The sequence below is a fragment of the Lissotriton vulgaris genome, chromosome 3_1 (genome assembly GCF_964263255.1).
Source record: "Lissotriton vulgaris chromosome 3_1, aLisVul1.2, whole genome shotgun sequence".
Taxonomy (NCBI): Eukaryota; Metazoa; Chordata; class Amphibia; order Caudata; family Salamandridae; genus Lissotriton; species Lissotriton vulgaris.
Genome location: NC_141689.1, coordinates 1,826,003,457 through 1,826,031,340, shown reverse-complemented (window position 1 = coordinate 1,826,031,340; position 27,884 = coordinate 1,826,003,457). Strand labels below are relative to the sequence as shown.

General features: G+C 45.4%; 1 protein-coding gene across 1 annotated transcript in view; it reads left to right on the top strand.

Moving 5' to 3' along the window:
* PRMT9 (protein arginine methyltransferase 9) overlaps window positions 1–27,884 on the top strand; it is a 353,591-nt gene that overhangs the window by 267,406 nt on the left and 58,301 nt on the right. The window contains exons 7-8 of the mRNA XM_086962269.1: window positions 455–647; window positions 27,028–27,211. Coding sequence (XP_086818395.1) covers window positions 455–647; window positions 27,028–27,211 — 377 coding nt within the window. The remainder of the gene's footprint in view (window positions 1–454; window positions 648–27,027; window positions 27,212–27,884) is intronic.

Here is a 27,884-nt window from a genome sequence, read left to right as displayed (position 1 = left end):
CCTGCCCTCTGCATGGCTTGAATCCTGAGAATTTGGGTGGATAACATAGTTCCCTGCCACACTGAGAGAATTTGGAAGTAGTCGAAAGGCCAACGATGGCGCAGAGCTCCATATCAGCGTTAAAGGGCATGGAAAGAAAGGAATTTGGGTCAGCGTGCAGGGGTGGGGGTTACATGTGGCTCAGTCCCATCGCTTCCAAGACAGCACACAGTCATCGCAGAGCCATTCAACACTACCTACTGGCATGTAGGAGCATTGCTGAAGAACCTTGCTGATGCAGTCTAGCCCCAGGGCATATTCTAAAGGAGAGTAATCTGTGATTAGTGTCCATTAGAAAACTACTTTATGTCACCATATGTAATTTTCACAGGCATGATCTTGAACAAATAATTGTGTTATCCATGTGTATGCTTGCTTTAGCGTTATGATCTTATTTGTACCCCCTTTTCCCAAGGATAGAGATGAAGAATATTGCTGGGGTGCAGTTGGAGGGAACTGTTGAATTTCAAAGTCCTGTCAAAGCGCATAGAAGTGGGGATGAGTCCATTGAACCATACGCCTCTGAAAAAATGAGTAGAGTTCCTGGTGGCTATACCCCATTGTCAGAACCGTTTCAAGTAATGACGATCGATTTCAACAACCTCCAGGTAAGTAAATCCCTGTAGTATGTTAATGTATAGACCTGTATGTTCTTTTTTATGTTTACAGATGGTGATTTCTGTATCAAGAAAGGCAAAACTAATTAAGTACATTCACCATTACTATGTGGAAGTTGTTAAAACATGCATTTTACTATGAATCCAAATCACGTTAATTAACATATTTTACAGAAAGTCCTCATTGACGCCAGCTAAACAATAATGGAGCTATACCACCATGGTAAAAAATGTGGCTGTATACTGTGCATCGTGGAACTACCATATATAATAGTTATTGCATAGATAGCATCTTAAATTACTTTTAAATTATTGTGCTGTACTGTATGGAGTTACGGAAGAAATCTTCTCATAGTCTGTAATTTTTGTTGCACGTATTACCAATGAAAGTTGGTTCAAAAACATATGATTACTATAAGTGTTATGGTGAATTATTTGAAAGTAATTTTTATGTTTGTTTAATAACCTGGGATACTATACATTGTGAGAACACCCCTTTGCCTCCCATTAGCAAAGTGATCAGGGAAAAGGTGTACATAGGCAAAAGCATTTAATTTTTTAATCAGAAAGAATTGCTTAGGGTAGACACAGCCTAGATCTCACCATTATAGCCATGGCTGTTCTCCTCATTAGTAAGAGGAGTTCAGTTCCTTTCTTGTTACAATTGTTCCTGTACTTATTCCCTCCCAGACCTCTTATATCCAATGTGTTTGACAAGTAGCAAAGGGGCTTATGCTCCACAATAGTGCTTGTGATTTCGTATTGACCTTACAGGATTTGGTTGTTAATACCTACTGGCTCGTGCAAAGAAAATATTTGGACCTTTTTCTCTCCCCCCTCAATCCATGAGCATGTGTGCTTGGTTCCTGAAGAGCTTATTTAGGAAATAAGTAAATAGGTGACTCAAATGGCTGGTGGTTTGCTACTGGATCCTTCTATAGCAGGGACTCCTTGATGATAGTATCACATTTGTATTTATGTTGGCCCCTTTGGTCACTCAAATTGTCTGTGTAGCCTGTAGTGGCCTGGCTCTCTATCACAAAAATTTTCATAGACATTTAAATAGCATCTTTCTATCCGCGAGTTATCTTGTCTGAAATGTGAATACTTTTGTGAACAGTTGGGGTATGGAAAGTCATCTTCCTGGAGCATTTATCCTGACATGAAAGACTCGTCTTGTTGCAAGTCCTATTGGTGCTTTGTAATAAAGGTGATACTTTTGACTTAGTTTTTCCTTTTATTTCCTAAACTTTATTTAGATAGTATTTCAAACTTGAAGATGCTTACCCAACTTCTTCTCTAGTCTCTCTCTGTGGCCTGATTTGGCCCACCACAGTTGGAATGTTAATTTGGATTTTGGTTCCCCCTCTGATACTCAGGTCAATCAGACTACACTTAAGAGCATCTACAGCTTGATGTATGTACTTCAGTCTGCACCACACCAATATATTGCCTTATGTTCCTGAATACTTGATTGCCTCCAGTGGTGTGGTAGAGATGTATGTCATCACCTGTCACATGGGTTTGACAGAAGCTACTTGTTGTGTCGTTGGGGAATCGGACGGCACAGGAGTGAGAGGGATAAGAAGCCCTGGGGGTAAAACTAGGGGCCTATCAATAAATCACACGGACATCTGGGTGCTTGTATATGGCTCACCATGCCGTCGTCAACTGGCGTACGTGCGTGCGTAGCCCTTATTTATTCTACATGGTCACGTGGTCGTGACGGGGCACGCCTGTTGCGCCACAGGCTAGAATACAACATTCCTCCCCAACAAACATGAAAACCAAAAATGTCAATGAAAAGTCTCTTCAGGCACGCTCCATAGTCTATCACTTGCAACTTGTCGCAACTGGCGTCAAGCACACATATATATGAACAGTCTTACGTGAAATAGTCTCTCAGACGACTGGATGGCACCGGATTCCGCCGCAGCTGGTGTTGGGATATACCTCTGCTCTGGGTCTCACCGACTCTGGCATTGGATGGCGCTTCACCAGTCAACAACTCAGGGTCACTGCCACTGCTGTCAAGACATCCGTTCTCCGCTCCGTCGCGCTGACTTGACGCTCCATCAGGGGACTCCGGACTCTCCGCAGGAAGGGACACGTCCATTAGATCTCGGAAGCTGACATTGTCTCTGGTCGGGGAACAGGGACTTTCTTCAGACACCGTGGGGGATAAAGTGACCCCACCAGATTGGTACTTCTTGAAATGGGACACGTTGCGAGTCACAGTTTCTCTCCCTCGGGTGGCAATGACTCGGGTTCCCTTAACATTGACCACTGTCCAGGGGTCTGGTTCATAAGGTAGTCGGAACTTTCCACTGGCGATGCGATATATTAGTAGCACCACATCTCCTCTGGCGATCTGGGGTACTTTGGCCCTTCTCCGTTGGCTGACTTGTGCATGGGTTTTTCTGCGTCAGGCCTCCACCTGACAGTCATTAGGAGGCTCAGGTTGTCACTGCGGATGGTGAGGTATGGAATCCATAACTACACGACCCATGAGAAGATGTCCCGGAGCAACACCGGTTGTGGTGTGGGGCGTTTGACGGTAGCTTCTTAAAAATGTGAAGATGGCCAGTTCAAGAGACTGCCCCCTGTCATGGGCAATTCGGATCACTTTGTTAAGTGCTCGCATAAATCTTTCCACTTCGCCATTCGCTTGTGGCCATCTGGGGGTAATTCGGCGATGTTGGATACCTAATGGCTAGCTCTTGGCCTTGAAAAGGATGGCCATTAGCCGTTTTCAGTTCCTTCATCAGCCCATGCGCCGCCATGATCTTCTCCAATTTAGGAATTACTTCAGTTGCGCTGGGGGTGGATATAATTTCCACTTCCGGATATTTGTAGTGGTCATCAATGGTGGCCATATGGAAGGCTGCCAAAGTCGAGGCTGACGCACGCCCAGGGAGACTTCGGCTGGGGTTCCACCAGGATCGGGGCTGGTCGCAGTGCTTCTCCTGCTACTTGACATGCTGCGCAGGACCGAACAGTGGCCTCAACTAGGTCGTCCATCAATGGGAACCATATCTTGTTTCGGAGGCGAGATTTGGTTTTGACCATGCCTTGATGGCCAACATGAGCCAGTTGAACAACTTGGGCCGTTAGGGATGATGGTATCACCAGCCGGTGTCCTCTTAGCAAACACGCAATGTTGTCTTCCTTAAGCTCTTCTCGCACATGGTAAAGTCTGTCCATGATGCGCTGCACATTCAGGGTCAGGATCTTCCATTCCTTCTTGGCTTTGTGGCAGTTTCCACTTTGCACTGCTGCTCTAGCCCTTTGCAAGCAGTCATCCTTCCTGGTGGCTTCTGCAAGGCTCTCCATGGATATCAGAATGGGGCATGACCGAGCAGTGACACATCTTACGTACTCCTCAGTGTCAGCCGCGTCTTCCGTTTCTTCCCGGGTGGCTGCTCGAGGATGTCCCGACAAATAGTCAGCGGGATTTCTCAACCCTGGCTGGTTTTCCACCTTGCAATTATAGTTCTGGAGCTGTAACATCCATTTCTCAATTCGCGGCAGGGGCTTTGTGGATGTCCCTGAGAATAGGGTGACCAGCGGTTTGTGGTCAGTTGCAACTACAAAGGATTTTCCATAGACGTACAGGTGGAAGTGACGGCACCCCCAGTGTATCGCTATCGCCTCTTTCTCAATCTGGGAGTATCTCTGCTCCGTTTCCGTGAGGGACCGGCTGGCGAAGGCCACTGGGGCCCAATCTTCTGCACGCTACCGCTGCATCAGCACTGCCCCTAGTCCCATGGGACCTGCATCCACGGCCACGAGTGTCAGTTTTCTGGGGTCAAAGAAGGCAAGGGTGGTGGCTTCTGAGAGTGCCTCTTTGATCTCCCGAAATGCTTTGGCTTGTTCCAGGCTCCATTTCTAGGGAGTGGCATCTTTGGTGAGCTCCCTCAGTGGCAAAGTCAAATTGGCCAGGTCTCGAATAAATCTTCCACAATAATTTACCATTCCGAGGAAACTTCGGACTTTCGTGACAGTGGTGAGGGGCGCAGCCTCTTTGATATCCTTCACTTTCTCTGGATCAGGGTTCACGCCCTCGATCGAAAAGGTGTATCCAAAGAACTGTAGCTTCCGCTTTAAGAATTTGCACTTTTCCCTATGCAGGGTAAGTCCCGCATCCCGCAGTCTTCGTAGCACCTGGGTCAATCGGCTGTTATGCTCCGGGATGGTCCTTGCGTGTATCATGATGTCATCACTGACCTTGATCACCCCCGGGATATCTGCGATGAGTTCATGTATCACGTTTTGAAACACTTCCACCTCACTGGATACCCCGAAGCTCAGGCGGGTGTACCTCCGGAGTCCCAGGTGTGTTGAGAACGTGGTAATATTGTGGGAAGCTTCGTCTAGCACCAGCTGGTGGTAGCCTGATCGTAAGTCCAATTTGGAGAACCAGCTTGCTCCCGCCACCTCACCTATCAGGTCATCGATTGTAGGGGTTATGTGTCGTTCCCGCTTGATGGCGGCATTGGGGAGCCGCATGTCCATGCAGATCCTCACTGCTCCCGGCAGCTTAGGATTTCGCGTGACCACGATTGGCGAAACCCAGGGGGTGGGACCTGTCACTTTCTCTATTATCCCCGCAGTCTCGAGCTTCTTGAGCTCCTCTTCAACCAGCGGTCGCAGGTGGAACGCTATTCGGCGGTGCCTCAGGGCTACTGGCTGGACCGTGTGATCAATGTGCAGATGCACCTCTTTTCCTTTGAATTTTCCGATCCCTTGGAAGACTTCAGAGAATTCCGTCAGTAGTTGTTGAATTGACTCTTGATGGACGCCAAAAGCGAAAGTCACTACTCCTAGGTCTTCGGCCTCCCGGCATCCTAGCAGCATGCCTTGTCCGTCTTCTGACACGAAAAGATTGGTGGTAATGGACCGGTCTCCATGTGAGATTGAGGTTCTGAACTTTCCTCTGATCTTTAGGGGGGTGTCTTGTTCATTGGCAAATACGGTGATAGCCGACGGGAGTAGCACTGGCGGTGGATCTAGAGCTTGGTGTAGGACGGATACCATACTATTGATGGTCGCACCACTGTCTACCACTGCCATGACGTCGTGGGCGCCTATCCGGATACCACACTGAGATAAGTGTCGGGCCTTTCGACTGGCGGTGCCGATCATGTGCACTTTGTGCACTCTCCTCTCTTCCTCTTCGTCATCATCCATATCGCTACGGCTAGGGTCCCCCTCGGGCACGGCGTTGACCACCTGTCTTGGCTTGCGGTAACGTTTTGATCAGCATACTTTTTTGAAATGTTTAAAACGTCTGCACCCCGAACACCGTTTCCCTTTTGCGGGACACTCCGCCTCCGGATGTGGTGCTCCTCCACAGTATCCACATGACTTTGGTTGTCCCGTCGTGGTTGCTCCAGCTCCCTTCTTGATCCACTTCATCGGGGGTTTTACGGTCACTTTGTTGACCGGTTCCGCTTTCACTGGTGCCTAGAGAGCGGCCTCCATATGAGCGGCTTGGGCCCTCGACAGCTCCTTGGTGCGCCCCAGGGTTAGTATGTCCGCTAGCGACTTACCGGATTCTTCTAGGATTCGTTCCCTCAACTTGGCGGATGCACAGCCTTGGATGATCTGGCCACGGATCTCCGCCGTGGTGTCGGCGAACCCGCACGTGGACGCTAGATTTTTGATACGTGTCTAACGACTCACTGGGTAACTGTCTTTCCTGCCGGAATATAAATCTTTCGTAGTCCTGGTTGGCCATGGGCTCAAAGTGTGCGTTCAGAGCGTTTATTAGCGTGTGGTGGTTCTTCGGCGTGAATTCCACCAGAGTTTTGGCTATGTTGTGGACCTCCTTGCCTCCCAGGTGAAGGACCATGGCCCTTTTCTGATCCTTTAGCACCTTTGTGGCTTCAAAGAATATTAATAAGCAATCTACCCAGTCCTTCCATTTGGGTGCGAGTGACGAGGGTGAGCCCTCCACCAAGAACGGTTCAAATGGGGGTATCATGGCCATGTTAGGTGCCGGGACGCGTGACTGGTTGTGCGGTGACTGTGCTGCTGTCTCTCCGCCGTGTCCCTGCAGACTGGCCCATGAGAAACCCCTCTTGGCTGAGTCCGTCTCTGTTTGGTGTGGCCAATGCTTGATGGCTCGGGCCAATCTGGTGTACCAGTTGCAGTGGTTGATTCCCTTTGGGGGTTTATATAGGCCCTTGCTTGACTGGGGCACGTGCTGCCTCCTGTGTATGCCTCTCTCAGTTCTCCCTTGTGGTGGCACTGGGCCTGCAGGGCCTATATTGAGGCTTATCCCCTCCTTGCCCGTGTTAATAATGCCCACGTGGTGATTGGGAGCCGGGGGCCAGGCTCAGGGTAGGCTGTGCTGTTCCGTGTGGCTGCACGTGGGAGAGGCAGTGACTGAAACCTCTCACGCCTCCTGCAGGGCTGAGAAGAGCCCCCCCGCCTTCCGGGCACCGCACCAGAAGGTCAGGGCCAGAAACACGGCCAGAACAAGGCCGTTTCAGTGAGGGCCGACACGCCTCACCTCTCGCGCGCTGCCGATGCAGCCGCGCCTCCAGGCTCACTCGCTCCGAGGCACGGAGCCTGCCGCACAGCGTGGGGCAGGCCGGGCACGAGCGCCGTGAGCCGATGTCAGAGCTCGCGGCCGCCCGCAGTAGGATCGGCGACACACAGCGAGGGCACGCCCACCCTCGTCGCCAGCTGTTGTGTCGTCGAGGAATCGGACGGCACAGGAGTGAGAGGGATAAGAAGCCCTGGGGGTAAAGCTAGGGGCCTATCAATAAATCACACGGACAACTGGGTGCTTGTATATGGCTCACCTCGCCGTCGCCAACTGGCGTACCTGTGTGCGTAGCCCTTATTTATTCTACATGGTCACGTGGTCGTGACTGGGCATGCCTGTTTCGCCACAGGCTAGAATAAAACACTACTATAGGGGGGCTCTGTATAACAATCTTTGAAGAACAGTTCCTTTTCAAAAGTGAGGTGGCCCCTATGGTGGTGAGCTGGTTGCCAAATGCTTCCATGAAAAGGTATTTCTTTCAGGCTTTCATTAGGGACTAAGGATTGGAAATGTTGCCCACAATGTCTTAATACGATCATTGTTGATTCCCTCACATCTGATTCATTTGCTAAATCATTTGGTGTGAAGTGGTAACATTATTGTGAAGTTATGAATTCCCCAAGGAAGTGAAATTTACAAATTTATGAAGTCGGAAAACACATGTTGGCAACATAATAGCATGTTAAAATCAAAATAATTGTTGATAGGCTCACACTACCAAATTAAGATTGTTAATCTAAGTTTTGCAGATGAAATATATGCAATAAATCCTTTTAAAATTCAAAGGGGGTCTAATTTAGTTATAAACGATTAAACTAGGGCCACACCAGGGCACGGATAGCGCCAAAAGAGTTCAACCCTGCCGGTTGGTTTATAAGAATTTCTTCTAAATGTTGTTAATACATATTACGCAACTTTGTGTCAAATCCATAGTTTTCTAATATATAGCTTACTTTTGCAAAGACCGTCTTGATTATTTCCACAGTTTGTTCTTTATATGTACTTGGAGGATCTATACGGTTAGATATGCCGGTGAGGATGGCTGCCCTAATCAAACTGTGCTGCAAGATGAGAGCCGCCCCACCGGACTCCTTGGCAGTTTTGTGTTGGTCCGAAATGGAAAGCCAGCACACCAACACAAATGACTGGCCAACAGTGCTTCACCAAGCTTTGACATCCCTCAACCTACATGAGGCCTGGGAGATTAATATCAGCGATACAGCATTTAAGAAATTTACCAACAATGCTGCTAAGCTAAAATTGTGGTCCCTTGATTAAGCGGAAATGACAGGCAAAAAAACATGGTTGTATAGTCTTACAATCATACAGCATTCGGGGGTCTCAACCCTACCTCACATGTCACATCTCTCAAACTATCCTGTATTTCTTTTTAATAACATGAATGGGTTCCATCCTGGAAACAAAGATGGTCAAACTCTCTCTGCTGTTTATGCTGTTGATTTGATGAAAGTTTACTACATTTCCTGTGTATTTGCCCCGCCGTAAATCATCTAAGACAGAAATGACTCTGCCCTGCCTTTCGGCCCTCAAGTTAAGATCATGCCATATCGCAGTGCTGACATCATTTAACACCAAATCAATTCAGTCGTCTTGCAGGTTCGCCAAGTTCCTAACACAAGTGAACTATTAATAGTCAAGTAGGCCATTTCAGACAAATAATGGCCGTCTTGGGGCAGGGAATCTTTAGACAAAGTTTCTGGCACTTCTTAGCTGAACTGCACACCTACATTCCATTATTACTTAATAATTTAGTCATTAATCAGGAGGCACTAGTACCCAATCTAGCCCTGTAAAATGTATCTTCGCCAAGGCTGCAAATTACTTGATGTCCCCCGAGTAGAAATCAGAAAATCATCATGGAAACATCCAGGCATGGAGCACTTTATGGACTATTTGTTGCATTGTACAATGACACCTCTTTGATACAGCATGATGCTCTAAAAATGAACTCCCTTTAAATCAAATGGTGCCTCTCAACTGCTTCTCAAACAGAAGTGTGTATAAATTTGCTTGTAAAAATTTGGGCACGGATTACATTACCGAACCACCAGTCATAATGTTTTATATGACTGTTTTTGTATTTGTAAGATGTTTTTAACTATGAATTCTCTTTTAATTAAGAATGCTTTCTCAGCAGTCATTTTTTTCAATATCCATTATGGCTCAGAATTGCATTGATTTTAATTAATATGCACATAAGCTTACTCTATAGGGTAGATGTGCCAGTGACCTTTTGCAGTGCTAAAAACTGACTGACCGAGAAACAGCGTGTAATAGCTTGCCTCTCCTTGCATATTGTACACTGATCACAGTGCTGAAATCAACCTCTAATGCTCAGCAGTCATTTGAGAGAGATACTAAAGATTGGCCTGATATAGAGTTCATCAGCATGGAAATTCTGATTTGTGGATGGAATGTTGAATCAGCTGGTGATATTTTCTTCGAGGTTAAGCAAATCCTTCTCCTATTAAAGGATTTTCACTTACCACACAACTCTAAATCGGGCCCCTAGTATGATTTAAATATAGAGTCTAGTGACACTGTTTGAGTTGCACTAGAAAATATATCTGGGAATCATCAGTATATAACTTCAAGGAATATCAAAGAAATTGATGCGATATAGAGGGACTAATGATAAAGAAATGACCAAGGTTTACTTTAGTTAGAAGGGTTGTGGGAAAACATATGGGACTTAACATTAATGATGAGAAGAGGCTGGATAACATTTTCATATTTGAATGAAGTGTAGCACTTGACAACATGTATTTAACCAACCAGACTGCAGACTTCTCATTACGTAACCCCATAACACATTCTGTAGCCTAGTTTGTTAAGCAGTACTTAATGTGACATTTTGTTGGAAGTTTCATAATAATCTATTGGACAAATATTAGAGGGGTTTCCTTACTAGTCTTCTAAAAGGAGTTATTCCAGATTTTAAAAAAAATAGCCATGCCTTTTTTGCCATCAGATATTGGCATGTGTAGCAATGGATATGTTTCTAAGTGCAGTTGAAGTTGGATTGACAATGGAAATTGTGATGTTTTTCTTAGCAGAGCTCAAAAAAATAGCTTTTATTTAAACCAGAATATTACCAAAGTTCAGCGATAAGTTAATGATGTTGAAGCGAGCAAGCAAGGTTATGGGTGATTTTTCTGTAAGAGTAAAGCTGGAGGGGAATCTGCTTCAAAAGATATTGGGTAATCTTCCAGAATGAAGACGGTTGCAGTCTTCCTCTGTTAGTTTGAGGATAATACAGTCACTTTCTGGACTTCATAGAGAGTGGGTGACTAGATGTTCTGGTCAGGAAGACAGTTGATTTAAGGCAGAGGTGTAGGTGTTAAAATAGTTTTCTGCTAGCCACAAGTAGGCAGTGCCTTATATTTGTGACTATAGGCCAGATGTAGGTGGCTAAATACCGCTCGGTAACGCCGGAATTCGTTAAATTTCTGCGTTACCGACCGGTATTTGGCTGAGTGCAATGTAAGCGACTTTAAACCTACATGCAAAATAAGGAATCGCAAAATGGTGATTCCTTATTTTGCTCTTGCATTTAAGGAATTGGAAATACCGATACCTTAAATGCAATGTACGTAGCACTAAAAACAATGCACTTCAGACATAAGGAATCGCTATTTACCACCAACTTCAAGTTGGTGGTAAGTAGCTATTTCCTTTCAAAAAGCACTTTTTTGCTTTTTGAAATGCGCCAAGTGGCACACATCCATGACCTTAGGGCATGTATGTGCGTCACATGTTCACACATGCAACATTCAGGGGTGCAACAGGTTGTCCTTTGGACACCCTGGCACCCTTGAAATAGCTCCCGCTAATAGCGATTCGGTAATACCGAATCACTAATAGTGAATCTCTCCCCATTCATTCCTACGGGCCTCCTAGCCCATAGGAATGAATGGCTAGGTATCGCTATTAAGGACTCGCTAATTGGAAGTTACCTACACCTGGCCCTATATTACTGAAACTATTGGCTAAAGCATCGAACTTGACTGGTAGGGGAATGTGACATTTCTGTAGCGAAAGACGAGATGAGATCTTGAATAATGTTGAATAGGTCTTCGGGATTCATAACACAGTCTGAGTTTTTAAAGGTTTAGACATGAAAAAGTACTACAGGCTGACTTCCTACATTTTCTTTTCTTCCTTGTACTCCGGCTTTAGTGTTTGCCTTAATCTTACTTTTCTGTTTTACTTCATAAATTAATCAGATGGGTTTTCTGGCTGTGGCTTTGATAGATCTTGAGGATTGCAATGTGTCATTAGCTTTTTCCAGGATGTTGGAACAAGATTCTCACTGTTTGCTATTGAAGGGAGGGGAGTTATGTAAATCTGAAATATACAGAATAATATTTGCATTTGCGGAAGGCTTCTAAAATATGTTGTGTTTGGACAGCTTAGGAACAGTTTTATGGCTTGCCGGATGACAATGGTAGAAGAGCGGTGATCTCTATTAAATTAGAAATTCTATAGAGGGAAAGATTGCGCATAGTTTATGTAAAATATCATCTGAGAATTAAGCTCTTGTGTAATGACTATATGGAATAGTTTGAAAACCTTGCAGTCTTCGAGGAAGGCCTGCACAACAGAGTAGGTTGGTGTCAATGTTGCAATAGCATTGCCAGAACATGAGGATATTTTATAAAGGTACTGTGAGTGATTTCAGGGCTTTATAATGATTCCCTAATTTATATATAGGTATAGGTGAGAGAGGGCTGAGGTGGCAATCATCAAAGTATTTTATACTGGGGTCTTAAATTTAGTGTGATACTGGGTGATGTGGAATCCTTTGTTGTAGCTCATGACAGCTTCTGTGTCAACCATCGGTTCACCCAGTATAGAGGGTATGGGTGCATCATGATATCCAGGCTGGCGTTAGTGGAGCACATAAGTCATTTCTGAATGATAAAATCTGTCTTGGACTATGTAATTTGCAGATATACATATCAGGATTCAAAGGTCCTATGGCTAAATATGGTGGAGTTTCTGCAAGGGATTTAGTGGCTATGCAAAGTAACATCAGATGCTTCACGTAGCTGGGGTTAGGGTAGGATTGAGGTTTAATTAATGAATACATGAAAGATCTGGTGTATGGTGGAATGATGTTCCAAAAAGAGGTGGCAGAAAAGGGTAATGCTGAAAGCAACTAGACAACTAGCATAGCAAATGACGGCAGTGGTAAAATCTGGCGCCAACAAGTCATACTCTTTTTGAAGGTCACTTGGAGTCTGGAAAGTTTGTATGCATCTGGCATGTTCTTATACCTTTTTAAGCAGTTACGAGCAGAGAGGCACTAGCCGTTCTTAAGATGATTTGATCTTACATTCATTATACTTAGTATTATCCAGCCGCAATTCTGCTAATTGGTTACATTTGAGCAAGTTAATTTTGACTGATGAACATTTTTGCCTGCAGCAAGCTCAACTCCATGCCGTCTTCCATACCTTGCAACTGTGTATTTACAAGTGAAAAACTGTCCCAATTGACGAAGATGGGCAACTTTTTTTTTAGCTTTGTAAGTCACTAATGGGGGACACTTTTAATTTGATTCTCGGGCTTATTTTCTTTCCTAATCTGATTCCGTGAATAACTATACCGGCACTCAAACCAGCAGGTTTCTCTCAGATGGCAAGAGGTTTGGTTTTTATTTTTCTTGATCTTTGGTTGTCTCGTGCTAGTTATTTTTTTCCCTTCTTAAATGTATACCAGAGTGATACTTGATATCTAATTAATTTTTCGTAGACACCTCCTTACTTGAGGTAAGGCTTTGATAGCTAACCAAAACAGTTCCAACATATGCGAACTAATTTTTAGGTTTGGCCTACTTTTGTTTTCTCTTGTTCTTGGTGTCCTGACACATATTCATGGCTTGGATGTAGTTTAGAAATGCTCTCTCTTCGTTTGCAAATCCTGTTTTTTTCTGCTGTCATGTAGAATGGCATTTAATTTATAAAATATAAGCTTTATGTACAGCTTCCAATCAATGTTGGTTATTAGAGGCAGAAAAGCACCAGGGCATGCATCTGCTCATAACTTTTTTTTAAATGTGCAGCGCGATACTCTATAAACTGTGTCGAATGCAATCTGGAAGTTCTACAGGTCCTTTACATATACCATACACACTCAGACACCCTCCAACATATTGATATTGTAGACACTGCAGGCATATAGGCTGTGTATGTTTATGAGATTTATAAAGCGCTCAAATACCCGTGGGTGTCTTGGCGCTGAGGACAGCGGGCTTATACCAATAGCAGAGGGGTATATTGATTAAATAGCCAGGTTTTTGTCATTTTCCTGAAAATTAGTAAAGACTGGCTGGATCTGATCTTAAATGGAAAGGGGTTCCAGAGTTTTGCTGTGGCAACAATGAAACGCTTGTCGCCTCATGAGGCGGTTTTAGTATGTGGAACCCTGAGCAGGTGTGCAGTAGATGAGCGTAGGACCCGAGTCTTGAGTGATTAGAAACTGAGGTCCAAAATTGCAAGAAGCCCTGTAAGCAATGCACAAGGCCTTGAACTTTATACGGTTTCCCACAGGTAGCCAATGGTACTTCTGAATGATATGAGAGATAGGCTTGTATTTGGGGTTTCCTGATAGCATTCTGACTGCTGCATTCTGTGTACGGTTGGTGAGAAAAGTAAGCAGGGCTCTAGCTTTGTGTTGGATGCCCATTTTTGTGACACAATTCATCAAGATGGTATGATCGACCGTGCAAAAGCTGCAGAGAGATCCAGCAATATAAGAACGGACGTCCCTCCCTGATCTAGAATGGTTCTGATATCTTCAGATGCTTTGATAAGCACAGTCTCCATTCCGCGGCCTCTACGAAAGCCGGTTGGTGTGTCATCTAGCAGTTGATGATCTTCAATATACTTAGAAAGTTGAGTTTTCATCATCTTTTAAAAAATGTTGGCTTGGGAAAGGCAGACTGGCGATTGTCCTGTAATTCTTTGTGTCAGTCGGGTCCAAGTTTGATTTTTTCAACAGAGGTTTAATAATAGTTTTCTTCCAGGTGTGGGGTATTTGCCCGATGTGAACATAGCATTACAGAAGTTGGATAAAACAGGTGCAATTATTTCAGCAACTGTTGTAAGTACAGCTGGAGGACAAGGGTCAATGGCGGAGCCTGATTTGATGGAGGAGATTAGTTTGGCAATCTGGTCAGGTGTGGTGTTATCAAATTGTAACAAAGAGTATTCAGTGGTCCCACTTATTAAGGGCTGGTCAACAGTGTTAGCCTGGGATGCACATTTAGAATAGATATCATTCACTTTTTTAAAAAGTAGTTCGCTAAAGAGTCACACAGTGCCCGTGAAGGGGCTGGAATGGAGGTGGATGTTTGACCTGATAATTTAGCGCCTACTTGATAAAGCTGCTTATTGGAGTCTTGCGCGGATCTGTGCAATATAATATTTACTTTTTCCTGCGCAATCAGCAGTCTATATTTAGTGAGTGCTTCTTTATAAAGGAGTTTCTCTTGACTATTGTAGAATTTACGCCATTGTCTTTCACCGTTTCTACACAGTTTCTTCTAGTCTCTGAGGAGTTCAGAGAACCAAGGGGCTGAAGGAGAGCGCCGATTTTTCGAGAAGATTTTGTTTGGCACCAACAGATTGAATGCATTATGCAGCCAATTAGAGTAGTTTCCTGAAGCAAGGTTGGGGTCTGAGGAGAATGCTGGTTGAGATAAAGATAGATGTGCCTTAAGAAGCTGATGGTCTATGCTCTTCCAAGCTTCGATTACAACAGGCATATTTAATGAGGTGCTAGGAGAGGATTTATCGTCAATTTGAATATTAAATATAATCCCATGATGGTCAGTCTAGACCAAAGGGAGAATACTCTTTAAGAAGATTGCTTGGGAGTTAGAGAAAAGACCATCTAAAGTGTGGCCAGCTACATGCGTGACCTTTGTGACTTGCTGTGATAGGCCCACTGCTCTCAGGTCTGCGAGTAGTGAGTTTTTGTAATTGTCAAGATGATTATCAGGGTGAAAGTTAAAATCGCCTAGAATCGTGAGGGTGAGTTTGGCTGCCATAGGTTCTACCAGGTTGCTTAGTGTGGAAAGAAACTCTGTCCTAGATCCTGGTGGACAATAAGGTAAAATGCCCTTAAAAGTTTGGGAGGGGGTGAGCTGAATAGAGAAATATATTGCTTCACAAGTCTGGGAGGGTATATGATCTATTTTAGTTGTGAATTTACTGCGATAAATTATCGCCAACCCACAGCCTTTTTTGTTAGATCTGTCTTGTCTTAAGGCTGTGCAACCCTCAGGGGTGGCGATGGTGATATCAAGTCCTGATGAGGGATCTGTCCAGGTTTTAGTTACGAAAAGAACATCAAGATTGTGATCTATTAGTAAGTCTGCTATCTCGTATTTATGTTTAACTAGTGAACGCGTGTTTAGAAGTGCTTTAGTGATATTTTCACAGTTAAGATGAAGAGGATGTACCTTGGAAGCATTCGGGTTTGGTAGAGTAGATGGTTTAAAATTACAATGGGGACAAGCTTTGGGGGGGGCCACTGGGGGAGGTATCTAGCACCATGCGGGGACACATATTATTGAGTGCTGGGCGTAGGTTTAAGAGTTCCGTACCTGAATAGCTTATTTTCTTAAGGTCTGGTGGGAGAGGACCAGAGCGTGGACGGGCACAGACAGGTTTGGCTTCGACACGCCCTCTGTGCGGGTCCGAATGAGCATGAACCTAAATACTAATGGGGGTGCTAAAGACTAGCGCACTGACCCCAGAGAGAGAGAGCGTCTTTTTACAGGTGCACTCTTCAAATATACACATACAACCACATGCATCAAGCTAACAAGCATTAGAAATGCAATAGGTCTCGCAGCATTAGAGTTAGTGCTTTTAGAATTGTTTATGGGTTTTTTTGTAAATCTTTAGCATGAGGTTGAGGGTGAGTGAGGGTGAGTGAGGGTGAGGGGTTGAGGGTGAGTGAGGGTGAGGCTGAGGGGTTGAGGGTGAGGGTGAGTGAGGGGTTGAGGGTGAGTGAGGGGTTGAGGGTGAGTGAGGGTGAGTGAGGGGTTGAGGGTGAGTGAGGGTGAGTGAGGGGTTGAGGGTGAGTGAGGGTGAGTGAGGGGTTGAGGGTGAGTGAGGGTGAGGGGTTGAGGGTGGGTGAGGGGTTGAGGGTGGGTGAGGGTGAGGGGTTGAGGGTGAGTGAGGGTGAGGGTGAGTGAGGGGTTGAGGGTGAGGGTGAGTGAGGGTGAGGGGTTGAGGGTGAGTGAGGGTGAGGCTGAGGGGTTGAGGGTGAGGGTGAGTGAGGGTGAGTGAGGGGTTGAGGGTGAGGGGTTGAGGGTGAGGGGTTGAGGGTGGGTGAGGGGTTGAGGGTGAGTGAGGGTGAGGGGTTGAGGGTGAGTAAGGGTGAGGGTGAGTGAGGGTGGGTGAGTGTGAGTGTGAGTGAGGGTGAGTGTGGGTGAGTGTGGGTGAGGGATTGAGGGTGAGGGGTTGAGGGTGAGTGAGGGTGAGGGGTTGAGGGTGAGTGAGGGTGAGTGAGGGTGAGGGGTTGAGGGTGAGGGGTTGAGGGTGAGTGGGGGTGAGTGAGGGTGAGGGGTTGAGGGTGAGTGAGGGTGAAGGTGAGTGAGGGTGAGTGAGGGTGAGTGAGGGTGGGTGAGTGTGAGTGAGGGTGAGTGAGAGTGAGGGTGAGTGAGAGTGAGGGTGAGTGAGGGTGAGGGTGAGTGAGGGTGAGTGAGAGTGAGGGTGAGTGAGAGTGAGTGAATTACCAGACATCCTTACCAGTTAACGTTCAAAGTTTACGAAATCAAAATGCTTTTTAGTAATCCAAAACAATGTACTGCTGCGGCTTACTATACAATAAGTATCATACGGTGCAGAAGTTGGGTCGTGAGCACACATACTGAATCAATAGGGGGTTTAAACTGTCCATGTAAACGTCCATTATTTCATAGAGCATCCTATTGTTAAGTCCCATTAATCTGTGCAAACAAAAGTACAGAAGCACAGGGAGAGAGAGTTTGTTATCAGGATCCACCATTCTGTGATCTTGAGAAGTCGAGTTTACAGCTTGGGCCTGCCTGTTTCACACCAGATCATTAGCCCAGGAAGCACCCTGTCTTCCCATTATCCGTGGAGATGGCCTCGTCGGTGATATTCAGCGATCTTACACAGCAAGCAGTGGCCATGCATGTTTTCAAGAGAGAAGTGGGCAATGTAATGATTTCCGCAGCCCACTATAAATATAACAATTTTAGTTTGGGCCCTGATACTTAGTACTGTTCTGTAGTCATTCTATGGAAATGACGACTGCTCGACAAGCAGAGCAGAAGATGCGAGTTAGTAGTTATTAAAATTCGGCAGTTTCCTGAGCCTGGCCCATGTGATGTCTTTGTTAGCATGCGAGTTACACAACGAGTCGACAAGCAGAGCAGAAGATGCGAGTTAGTAGTCATTAAAATTCGGCAGTTTCCTGAGCCTGGCCCATGTGATGTCTTTGTTAGCATGCGAGTTACACAACGAGTTCACATGCGGGCAGGGAATCCAGAGCAGCTGCTTACGCAACTGGGCTGCTGACCTAGTTTCACCTTTCACTGAAAAGTTATCACTGCGAGCTCCTATTGTCCCTCTCGGTTATCACATCTATTTTTAGAGCCACCGTCGTTACCTGACACACGACCACACATCACCTAGGCTCTGGAAGTACTGTGCCGAGCATGGAGCATCCCTGGACACGGACACTCGACCCTGGGATCTGACCTGACAGCAGGCGCAGGGCAGCTTCACACAGAAAGCACCCTTTATGAGTCCACGTTTATGCTTACCATGTTCTTGAAGTCAGTACTTTTTGGGGACGCACAAACATCTCTAGGTGTACGGACTTAAATGCAAGAAAAGCGTCAGTCTTGCTGTAGGCTGCGACACGGCGGGAAGGGGAGGGGGCGGAGCGGGTGAGCTGCGCGAGGGATGCAAACCGCGTGGAGTGTTACCGGGGGAGGGGGGGGTGGGCTTGGAGGACGGAGGGTTAGCCTTAGTGTTAGGAAAGACGAGTGATGTGACCGTTGCGGCGATGTTACACGGAAGGAAGTTAGACGGAAGGAAGAGAGGGGAGGGGGAGGAGAAATGCGACACGGCGGGAGGGGGCGGAGCGGGTAAACAAAGACGGACGTGCACGCGCACGCGCTTTTAAGGTCAATGCGCATGCGCATAAGCTCAATGCGCATGCGCATTGACCTTAAAAGTCACGGGCACTGCAAGGAATCGCCACGATTCCTTGCAGTGTAGATAAAGAGTGGATAACTCGCAATAGTCTCGCTTGCTCGATGCGCATGCGCATCGACAGGCGAGACCTAAAAACCGGTCGCAAACGGGCAGATTCTCAGATTCTGCCCCTTTGCTACCAGTATTTTTGCGTTTGGGATGCATCATCCCAAATGCAAAAATCGCAATTTAAGGAATCCCAAATTGAGATTCCTTAAGTGCAATGCATCAAAGTAAAAAAATTAGCGATTTCCCTAATAGGAGTAGCAAATTACCATGAAGTTGAACTTCATGGTAATTTGCAAAAACTTTGAAAAATGCATTTTTGTGCACTTTTCAAAATTTCATGTTGCACACACACATGCCCTTAGGGCGTGTGTGTGCGCAACATATGTCCACAGATCAATTTCAGGGGTGCAACAGGGAGTCCTTTTGACACCCTGGCACCCTTGAAATTGCATTCTCAATTTGCAATTCTCTAATTGAGAATCGCAAATTGAGAATGTCTTCCCATTCGGCCCATAGGAATGAATGGGGAGGTATTCCTTAATTGCGATTCGCAATTTGCAAGTGGCAATTAAGTAATGTTTAGAAATCGCTATTTTTTTTTTAAGTTCAAATCATTTTTTATTAAGCAATAACAAAAATGATAGCGGCAAAAGGCATCAGTGGTATTACAGTCACATTACAGGATACCGCAATCAAACATGTATTATTACATAAAAAGAAAACAATACATACATACAGTAAAGGAAAATAAAATACCAACATTGCATTCTTCACAGTTGTATATAGTTCCATAGAGCCCTCCGTCCAAATCTAATCATATAATACCATTTATACTTTGTCGTTCCTGCATTGTGTGTCTAAGGTTGTCAGGCCCCTGAGCACAGGGTATAGCCACTTCAGTTCACAGTTTACTGAGTGTAGACCTCATCAGTTAGTTCTTCAGGGTGGGTCGAAGGTGAAGGAGGCCTGATCTAAGGAGGACCATAATTTTTTGTTGGTAACCTGCCATGGTGATGAGTGTAGAGCGGGATTGTCAGTGCCCCTAATGCAGGACAGCCATTCCCTCCATGCATTGAAGGAGACCTCACCCGATGATTTCCAGTTGCATAGGATCACCTTGCCTGCTAATGTTAGCAAGAGATCCAGGAGTTGGCGGTCATGGCCCCCCTTTAATAATGGATCTAAGGCTCCTAGGAGAATGTAGATGAATTCCCTAGTAGGGTGTATGTCAAACGTGTGCCCAATGTAGTCAAAGATTTTTGCCCAAAAGGAGTGAAGCATGGGGCAATCAAACAACATGTGTGGAAGGTCACCAATGTCAGAGGAGCAGTTCCAGCAATTCGGTGTATCACGCAGGCCAACCTTAAATAGTCGCTGTGGGGTCCAGAATGCCCTGTTAATAATCATATACTTGGTCTGTGATAGTATCGGCGATACCTTGTGTGTGAGAGCTGATGCGTGTATCCTGACCCAGTCTATACTTATGCCAGTGTTGTTTGGTTCTGATTCCCATTTGATCTCATTGTGCCTCATCGATTTGTTGGCCGATGGCGCGAGTAGTTTATATATTTTGGAGACAAAATGTCCAGAGGATTGAAAGTGGGGTAGCATAGACTTTAGCCAAGGCGTTACTAGCTTGAATGTTCTAGTGGATAGGGCTGATTTTAGCTTTAGGAAAGCATAGAAGTCAATTGGTAACAGGGAGTGTCTAGCCTGCAGAGTCGAGAATGGCAGTGGCATATTATGTTCGTATAGATCAGCAACCACGTTAATACCTTTATCAGCCCAGTGGTCCCATATGATGGGCGATCCGCCAATTTTAATGGATGGGTTACGCCATAAGGATGCAGAGGAGGAATTGTGGATTCGTTGACCAGTGACGTGAGCGCGATCTATCCGCAGAAGTGCTCTCTTGGTATTGAGCATGATGTATTTAGAGTTCGTAAGATGTGAGAGGTCCATTGTTAGGACTGCAGAGAGCGGGGCCTTGCCTATAATGGATTTCTCAATATTGACCCATAAGGGCGTATAAATGGGGTCTTTGATAAACCAAGAGGCTCCCTGCTTACAGAGAAAGGCGGTCTGGTAGTTTCTGAAATTTGGTAATCCTAACCCCCCTTTAAGCTTTGGAAGTTGGAGTTTTTTCATGGCAATTCTCGGTTTCTTCCCCTTCCACAGGAAATCCGAGAGCAATTTCTCAACTTTATGTAGAAAGTCCTCTGTGAAGGTCATGGGGAGCATACATGCCATGTAATTTACCAAGGGACTGATCATCATTTTTAGTGTTTCCGCCCTACCCCACCATGAGAGGAATTTTGGAGACCAGCCGTCTAATAGTTTTTGTATTTTTTTATAGAGCATCTCTTCATTAATTTTTAAGGTGGATATCAAATCCTTTTCAAATTCCAGTCCTAAATATTTAAAACTCTTCGGCTGCCAGGTAAGCCCGGAGTCACCCAGGATGTTTTTATCACATAGGTTATTTAATGATTTCACCTCAGTTTTATCCTTGTTCAAGGAGTATCCAGATACACTTGAGAATTCTTCTATTGTGGACAGTAGCGCCGGGATAGCCTTATCAGCTTGTTCACTCATGATCAACACGTCATCTGCATAGGCCGTGAGTTTAATTGTACAGTCAGCGAACCGAATTCCAGCAATGTCAGGATTTTCCCTGATGTAGTACAGAAAGGGCTCAATTGCCAGGAGGAATAAGGACGGGGACAATGGACAACCCTGCCTAGTGCCCTTCCCTAGATTAAAGGGGGAGGAAAAAGCGCCGCCAGCTCGTACTCTAGCAGAGGGACAGGCATAGAGGGACATGACTAATTTAGTGAATAGGGGACCCAGATCGAATTTGTGTAGTACAGCATTTAAGTAAGTCCAGTCTACTTTGTCAAACGCCTTCTCAGCGTCTAGTGTAATTGCAATGGTAGGTGTGGATAAGAATTTCGCTTTTTCAATAACATGAGCCAGGATTCTCGTGTTATCGCTCGAGAGCCTGTTCTTCAGGAAACCCGCTTGCGAGGGATGTATCAGGGACGGCAGGACCTTTTGAATGCGACTCGCCAAAATCGATGCCAGGAGCTTACAATCTAAATTTATCAGTGAGATAGGCCTGTAGTTTTTGGGGAGTTTGTGGTCTTTGCCTTCTTTGGGTATTACCGCAATTACAGCCTCTGCCATAGTCCCCTTAACTTCTCCTGTACTGCTAATTTCATGAAAAACCTCTAGAAGAGGAGTTGTAAGAACATGGGCAAAGGTCTTATAAAATTGTGCTGTATAGCCGTCAGGGCCAGGGGCTTTCCCCTTTTTGAGAGATTTGATCGCGCTAATAACCTCCGATTCAGAGATTGGTTCATTCAAGGAGTCTCTTTCTGCTGTCGTAGGCGTTGGGAGTGTGCAATTGGAGAGGTATTTCTTCATTTTCTCACAGTCCACGTGCATGTTCCTAGCATAGAGTTTCTCATAAAAGTCTTTGAAGATATTCGCAATTTTAGTGGGATCGGAATTAGGAGTACCATTTCCATCAAGTAAGGAGGCAATGGTATTCTTCTGAATTTTAAATTTGAGATAAGCCGCTAGCCCCTTCCCCGCTTTGTTTGAGTCACAAATTTTGAAGCGCTTCCTCCTATCCAGCCAAATTCCTGCCTTTTCACTAATAAGTTTGTTGTAGGTGTATTTCTGATTGGACAGTTCAGTTAGAACCTCAGGGTTTCTACTCCTCAAGTATGTGTGCTGGAGTTTTGAAATGTCCTCCTCTAATTTCAGCAAGGCTGCAGTGCGGTTCTTATTAATTGCAGACGATATTTTTATGATAAGTCCCCTTATAGTGGATTTCAGTGCCTCCCATCTGATGGTATCTGAGGTGTCCCCCCTCTTGTTTAACAGTAAGAAATCTTTAATGGCAGTGTCAAGGGTTTCTTTGTGTTTCGTGTCATTAATAATAGTGTCATTGAATCGCCACATAGATTGACGGGTAGTTGGTTTAATATTAGATAATGTGAGTGAGATGCAGGAATGATCAGAGACTAATCTGGGAGCAATGTCCGCGTCCTCAACTCTTGCCACTGCGTTTTTAGATATGAGTATGTAGTCGATTCTCGAAAACGAGTCATGTGGTGGGGAGTAGAAGGAGTAGTCTCTACCATCAGGATGCATCAAGCGCCACGTGTCCACCATATGAAATCTATTGCATAGTTTCATGAACGCCTTATGGGCTCTGCCCGGGCGAAAGACGCATTTAGAGTCTCTATCTAGTATAGGGTCGTATGGGAGATTGAAGTCGCCCGCCAAAATATGGACTGCCGTGTCAGGGATGGAATTTATCTGCTTCGTTAGGCCTACCCAAAAGGATGGATCGTGTGTATTTGGGGCATAGATAGTCGTGATAAAGAATTCAGTATCATCTTTGAGTAGTTTCGCCGAAACCCATCTACCTTTTGTATCTGTTGCACTAGAGACTATTTCGACATTTGCATTCTTGGCCACTAGCATCACCACCCCATTCTTTTTTGAGATCGCCTCAGAGCCTATCACTTCGGTATAGTATTTATTGCGCAGTGTGTGAAATTGCTTTGCTTCTAGTTTTGTTTCCTGCAGCAAGGCTATATTTCCACGCTGCCTTCGTAGATAGTCAAGTGTCTTCTGGCGTTTAACTGGCTGGTTAAGTCCCTTCACGTTCAACGATAATATTCTAAGGTTAACTATAGTTGTCGTCCCTATTGGAGTATCTATAACAGGAGCCATCAGTTATACAACCAGTGATGTCGTCTCATAACACATGTGTGCGCATAAGGATTGGGTTGTGAAAGCAGTCTCATACCCCTGAAAGAACCAGCAGTACCATTTTTCACGTAAAGTGTAGGGCTAGCACAATATGCAGGAAATAGAGGGACAGAGTATAAGCTTCGGAACGTAATGTGGTACAATGGATGCAAGCTAGAATGCAAGATGGAAAAAACTACACAAAACTATATGCAAAATGCGAAAACAATCTCCCCCATCCTCCCTACCAACCCCCCTCCGCCCCCCTCCCTCACCCACAGCCCACCCCTCCCTCCCCAATAGAAGAAACAACAGAACATGGCGACTCAGGAAGGACGACCACGAGGCCGCCTCCAAGCAGCTTACTCATAGCTATTGATCTTTGGGGCTGCAACCCCTATCTAAGGAAAAAATAAGCCAAGTATGTAGGCAACAATAAACAACAGTGACGTCGTAACAGTGAGCACAAGAAAGTCGCTGCATTAACTTCAGTGTCGTGAACCAAACACAACAGTAATTATCGAGGAATAATCGTGAGTGCACGTAACAGCAAATAGGATTGCTACAAAACAACACCACAACATAGTGCCTAGGTGAGGCCCAAGAGGGATACGAGCAATATCATGGCAGCATAGACATAACTTTTATGGTACAGCTTTTTTGAGTGGGCTCTACGAGGATTCAGGAACATTAGAGTAGTAGGAACATGAGAGAAATAGCACGAAAGCCCCAGAACAGAGCTTATCCTAGGCCAGATGCAGAGGCCCCTTGCTGAGCTGAAGGGGAGACTTCCATTGAGCCATCTCCGTGGTCGAACAGGAGCTGTCTCAGTTTTCGCGGATCCGAGAACACATGAGTCACACCTTTTATAGTTACCCTAAATTTTGTCGGACCAATAAAGCCATACATGTGACCAAGTGATTTCAGTCGGGGTCTCAATGCAAGGAAGGCTTTCCTAATTTCCATTGTTTCCTTACTGAAGTCCTGTGAGATGAAGATTTTGTGGCCTTTCCATAGCACATGGTTATGTTTGCGAGCGAAAGTAAGTATCTGCTCTGCGTGCTGGTACCTAAGTGGTTTGCAGACAATCGCCCTTGGGCCTTTCTGATCCTTAGACACTCGTCCCGGTACCCTATGTGCTCTATCGAACTCCAGTGGCTGAGCGAAGGTTAGATTAGTGGCCTGTGTGAACCACTCTTCGAGGAAGGGTATGCATGAGTCATGGGAATCCTCTGATTTTTCCGTCATACCAAAAATTCTTAGGTTCCCCCTTCTGTTTCTGTCTTCCAATTCCGCGACCTTCCTCACGAGGTGGTCCGAACTTAAGGAGAGGTTCTTGAAAGTTCCACACGCTTTATTTTCAAAGTCTTCCAATTTGCTTATCCTGCCCTCGGATTCTGTTAGTCTTGAGTTGATGTCTTTGATATCTTGGCGGATGGCAACAACCTCTTCTTTGGTGGATTTGGCCAAGTCTCTAACCTCCTCTAGCCTGCTCAAAATTGTTTCCATGGCTTCTGCCATTCCTTTATTCCCTTTGACTGGTGTCGGTGGACTAGATTTCAGGCGCTTAGAAGTTACACCGTTGTCCTTGTCCCCCATTCTTTAGTCGTGTGCAGCGATGAGTTGTGTGAACACCTTGAAGCTCACCAGACACACAGCGTTGAGATCGAACTGTGGTGTGACAGTGCAGGGCAACAGATCAGACACTTCTCCCTTATTGAAAGAGAACTATTCAATGGGAAGTTATGTGTGCATTAACAACCTATAAGTTGCAATCCCTGTCATGAGCACTCACCGGCAGTCGCCGACATTTTGTACAATGTTAATATCACTCCTTGTAAATACCGGGATCAATCAGCACAACATGTCATGTTGCAGACTTGTCTACATGTAAACGCTCCCAGTTCACCCGAGTACTAATGATTTCAAATCTGCTTCGATAGCAAACACAGAGCAAGCACTGTGGGTAGTTATAGCAGCTGGCAGGCACTTAATTCGTTTTTATGATTGATTGCAGTGATATTCTTTGAAGCTGTCCCCACCTTAGATTACACGGCGACAGAGCTCCGGGTGATTCAAGCGCTCCGGGTGATTCAAGCGCTATGCCAGACGCACTGGGGGGCCATCATTGCCAAACAGTTAATCATTGTCTGCAGTCAATTGCTACGCGTAGCTTATTACACAAATGCGCATGGGAGATTGCAAGCGTCTGCACCACTACTCGTAAACAAAATCACAGGCAGAGTCACAGTCACGGAGCAGAGCAACAGGGCGAGTTGACAGCAGGGTGACCCAGTTGCGATGTTAGTGCGACGTCAGGCGCGCTGGGTAGCCGCCATTTCAAGCCGGCGTCACAGAGAATTAACTTAGGCAAATCTGCATGCACCCGGTATCTTGGCGTGGTGGGGAGACAGAACAATGATCGACAGAGTACACATGCCCATCTGAATATTAAAGGCTATTGTGAGAATATGAGGCTGTTATGTTGAGCGCTAGGTCCCCTCGCAGTACACAAACCGCAGCCATTTTGTTGAAGTGTGTTTCGTTTCTTGTAACTCGTTTCATTAGTCGCCGCGCCCTGCACACAGATCTCAACAGGCACCAAGTTATTGTAAGCAGAAGCCGGCTAGTATGGATGACCATGTAGACACATATAGATTGCGCAGACCACAGGGGCGGGGACGCTGGATGCCTCAGATACAGTCGGAAGCTTGATCATTCCGCCATGCAGTCCGCCGATATTTCGCGCCGTTTTCCTTCCCTTACTAAACAGCATATGCATGGGAGCTAGAAGCAGACTTTCTACTCACAGTTCTCATATGGATCATGTCGGAGCATGTCGGAGTTATTGAGACCGTTTAGCCTCCGTCCCTGCCTACGATGGAGCGGATCAGTGCCCCGGCCAGCCTCGTTGTCGTGGCCGGCATCAGTCTCCGTCCCGCTCCGCAGCCACCAGCGGGCGAAACGAAGAGGTCCCTTTCTCCAGGATTCCGAGTTCGGAATCGGTCCAAATTTTCAGGGCATGTTGGAAAAAGGTTCCGATGAGTGAATTCCCTTAATTACAGTAACTGGGGTCGAAAAGCAGCCCTTTACAGTCGACAGGGATGCAGCTGCTCGGAGGAGGACGAAATTACGCCGCCATTCTTCCCGGCGTCCAAGCCACGCCCCCCAGAAATCGCTATTTTTTAAGCGATTTCTACATGCGTAGGCTTTTGCGATTCCTTAATTGCGATTCCTTAAATATCGCAATTAAGGAATCGCAAAAGCCAACATTGATGCATGTGCCTGATAGACACTAAGTTTACATATTCATGCACTGTACATGGACTAAATCAGGGCACTTTTTATTCTTATGGCATGGGGGGGATAAAGCAATATGAACATCGGGGTTGGGAGGTGGTAAAGCAACTGGGGCAATGGTAGGTGGGAGGGGATAAAACAATGAGAACAGTGTGGGGGAAAGAGGAGATAAAGCAGCATGAACAACAGAGGGAGTAGGAAGGGATAATTGGGAGGCAGTAAATACGATTGACAACTAAGCCAACAAATGGTAAGCAATGGGCGGGCTCCAAGCCTTATATAGTGAACAGTACCCTTGCAGCGACATTGCATGCGCTGACGGGGGATACACCTAATAGAACTCTAAAAAGGAACATATCTGAATGTCTTTTGTCGCTGATTGTTAGCGATGAAGTAAAGAGAATTTTTTTTGTTTTATTAAACCATATGACACCGGGAAAACATATTTCTTATTCTCTTTTATTTTGCTTAGGAACTGGAAAGCCTGTCCACTAGGAAGCCAAGCAGTATTACTGCACCAATCGTAAGGGAAGGTGAACTGGATGCATTCGTGGCCTGGTTTGTACTGCAGCTTGATGAAGAGCACAGCCTGTCTACAAGTCCAGGCGAGGAAACCTGCTGGGAGCAGGCAGTCTATCCACTAAAAGGCCTTCCCGGTAACGTTATGGGCTTTCTGTGTCTTTTGTTGTTTAAAGATAACCCCACAATTTTTAAATAACGGAATCTCCAACTTTACGTTTTTCACTATGCTTTTCACTGTGACCTAATAAGGGAGCCTTTGCCTGGAGCCATATTGGCTGGTGGCATGCATTTCTTAGTTACAGCTTTATAAGGTTGGCAATAGCTTTCAATCAGTCCCGAAATTGGGGTGAAAGGTAACAGTCTATCATGTGTGTTGGATTTGTTTAGAAGGGCCATGAAAGCCATTTCAGATCACAGTGCCCTTGTAGGTCCACATGGGGTACTTCGGCGGGGAGAGGTTAGGTAGGGGACAGGGGAGAGGTGAGACGTGAGTCAAGAAACCCTAAGGCTTTTATTGCATTTATGGCTTTCTTGTTGGCATATATCGAGAAGGGATATGGTAAGCAATATGGGAGACGTGAGGCAGTTATGAACTTCGAATAAGCTACAAACACTGGAAGGATGTTCTTTCCACGTTTTTGTTTGCAAATTCACAGTTACAGCTTTTAAAGGCTTATGCTAAGGAAATATATTAGTTCTTTTAAATGTCCTTCATCAATAATAAAATAATCGTATTTATTTCAAGTTTTTTCACAGTTTTACATAACAAAGAATATACAAGAAATAATGGAGTATTGTTTCCGGATA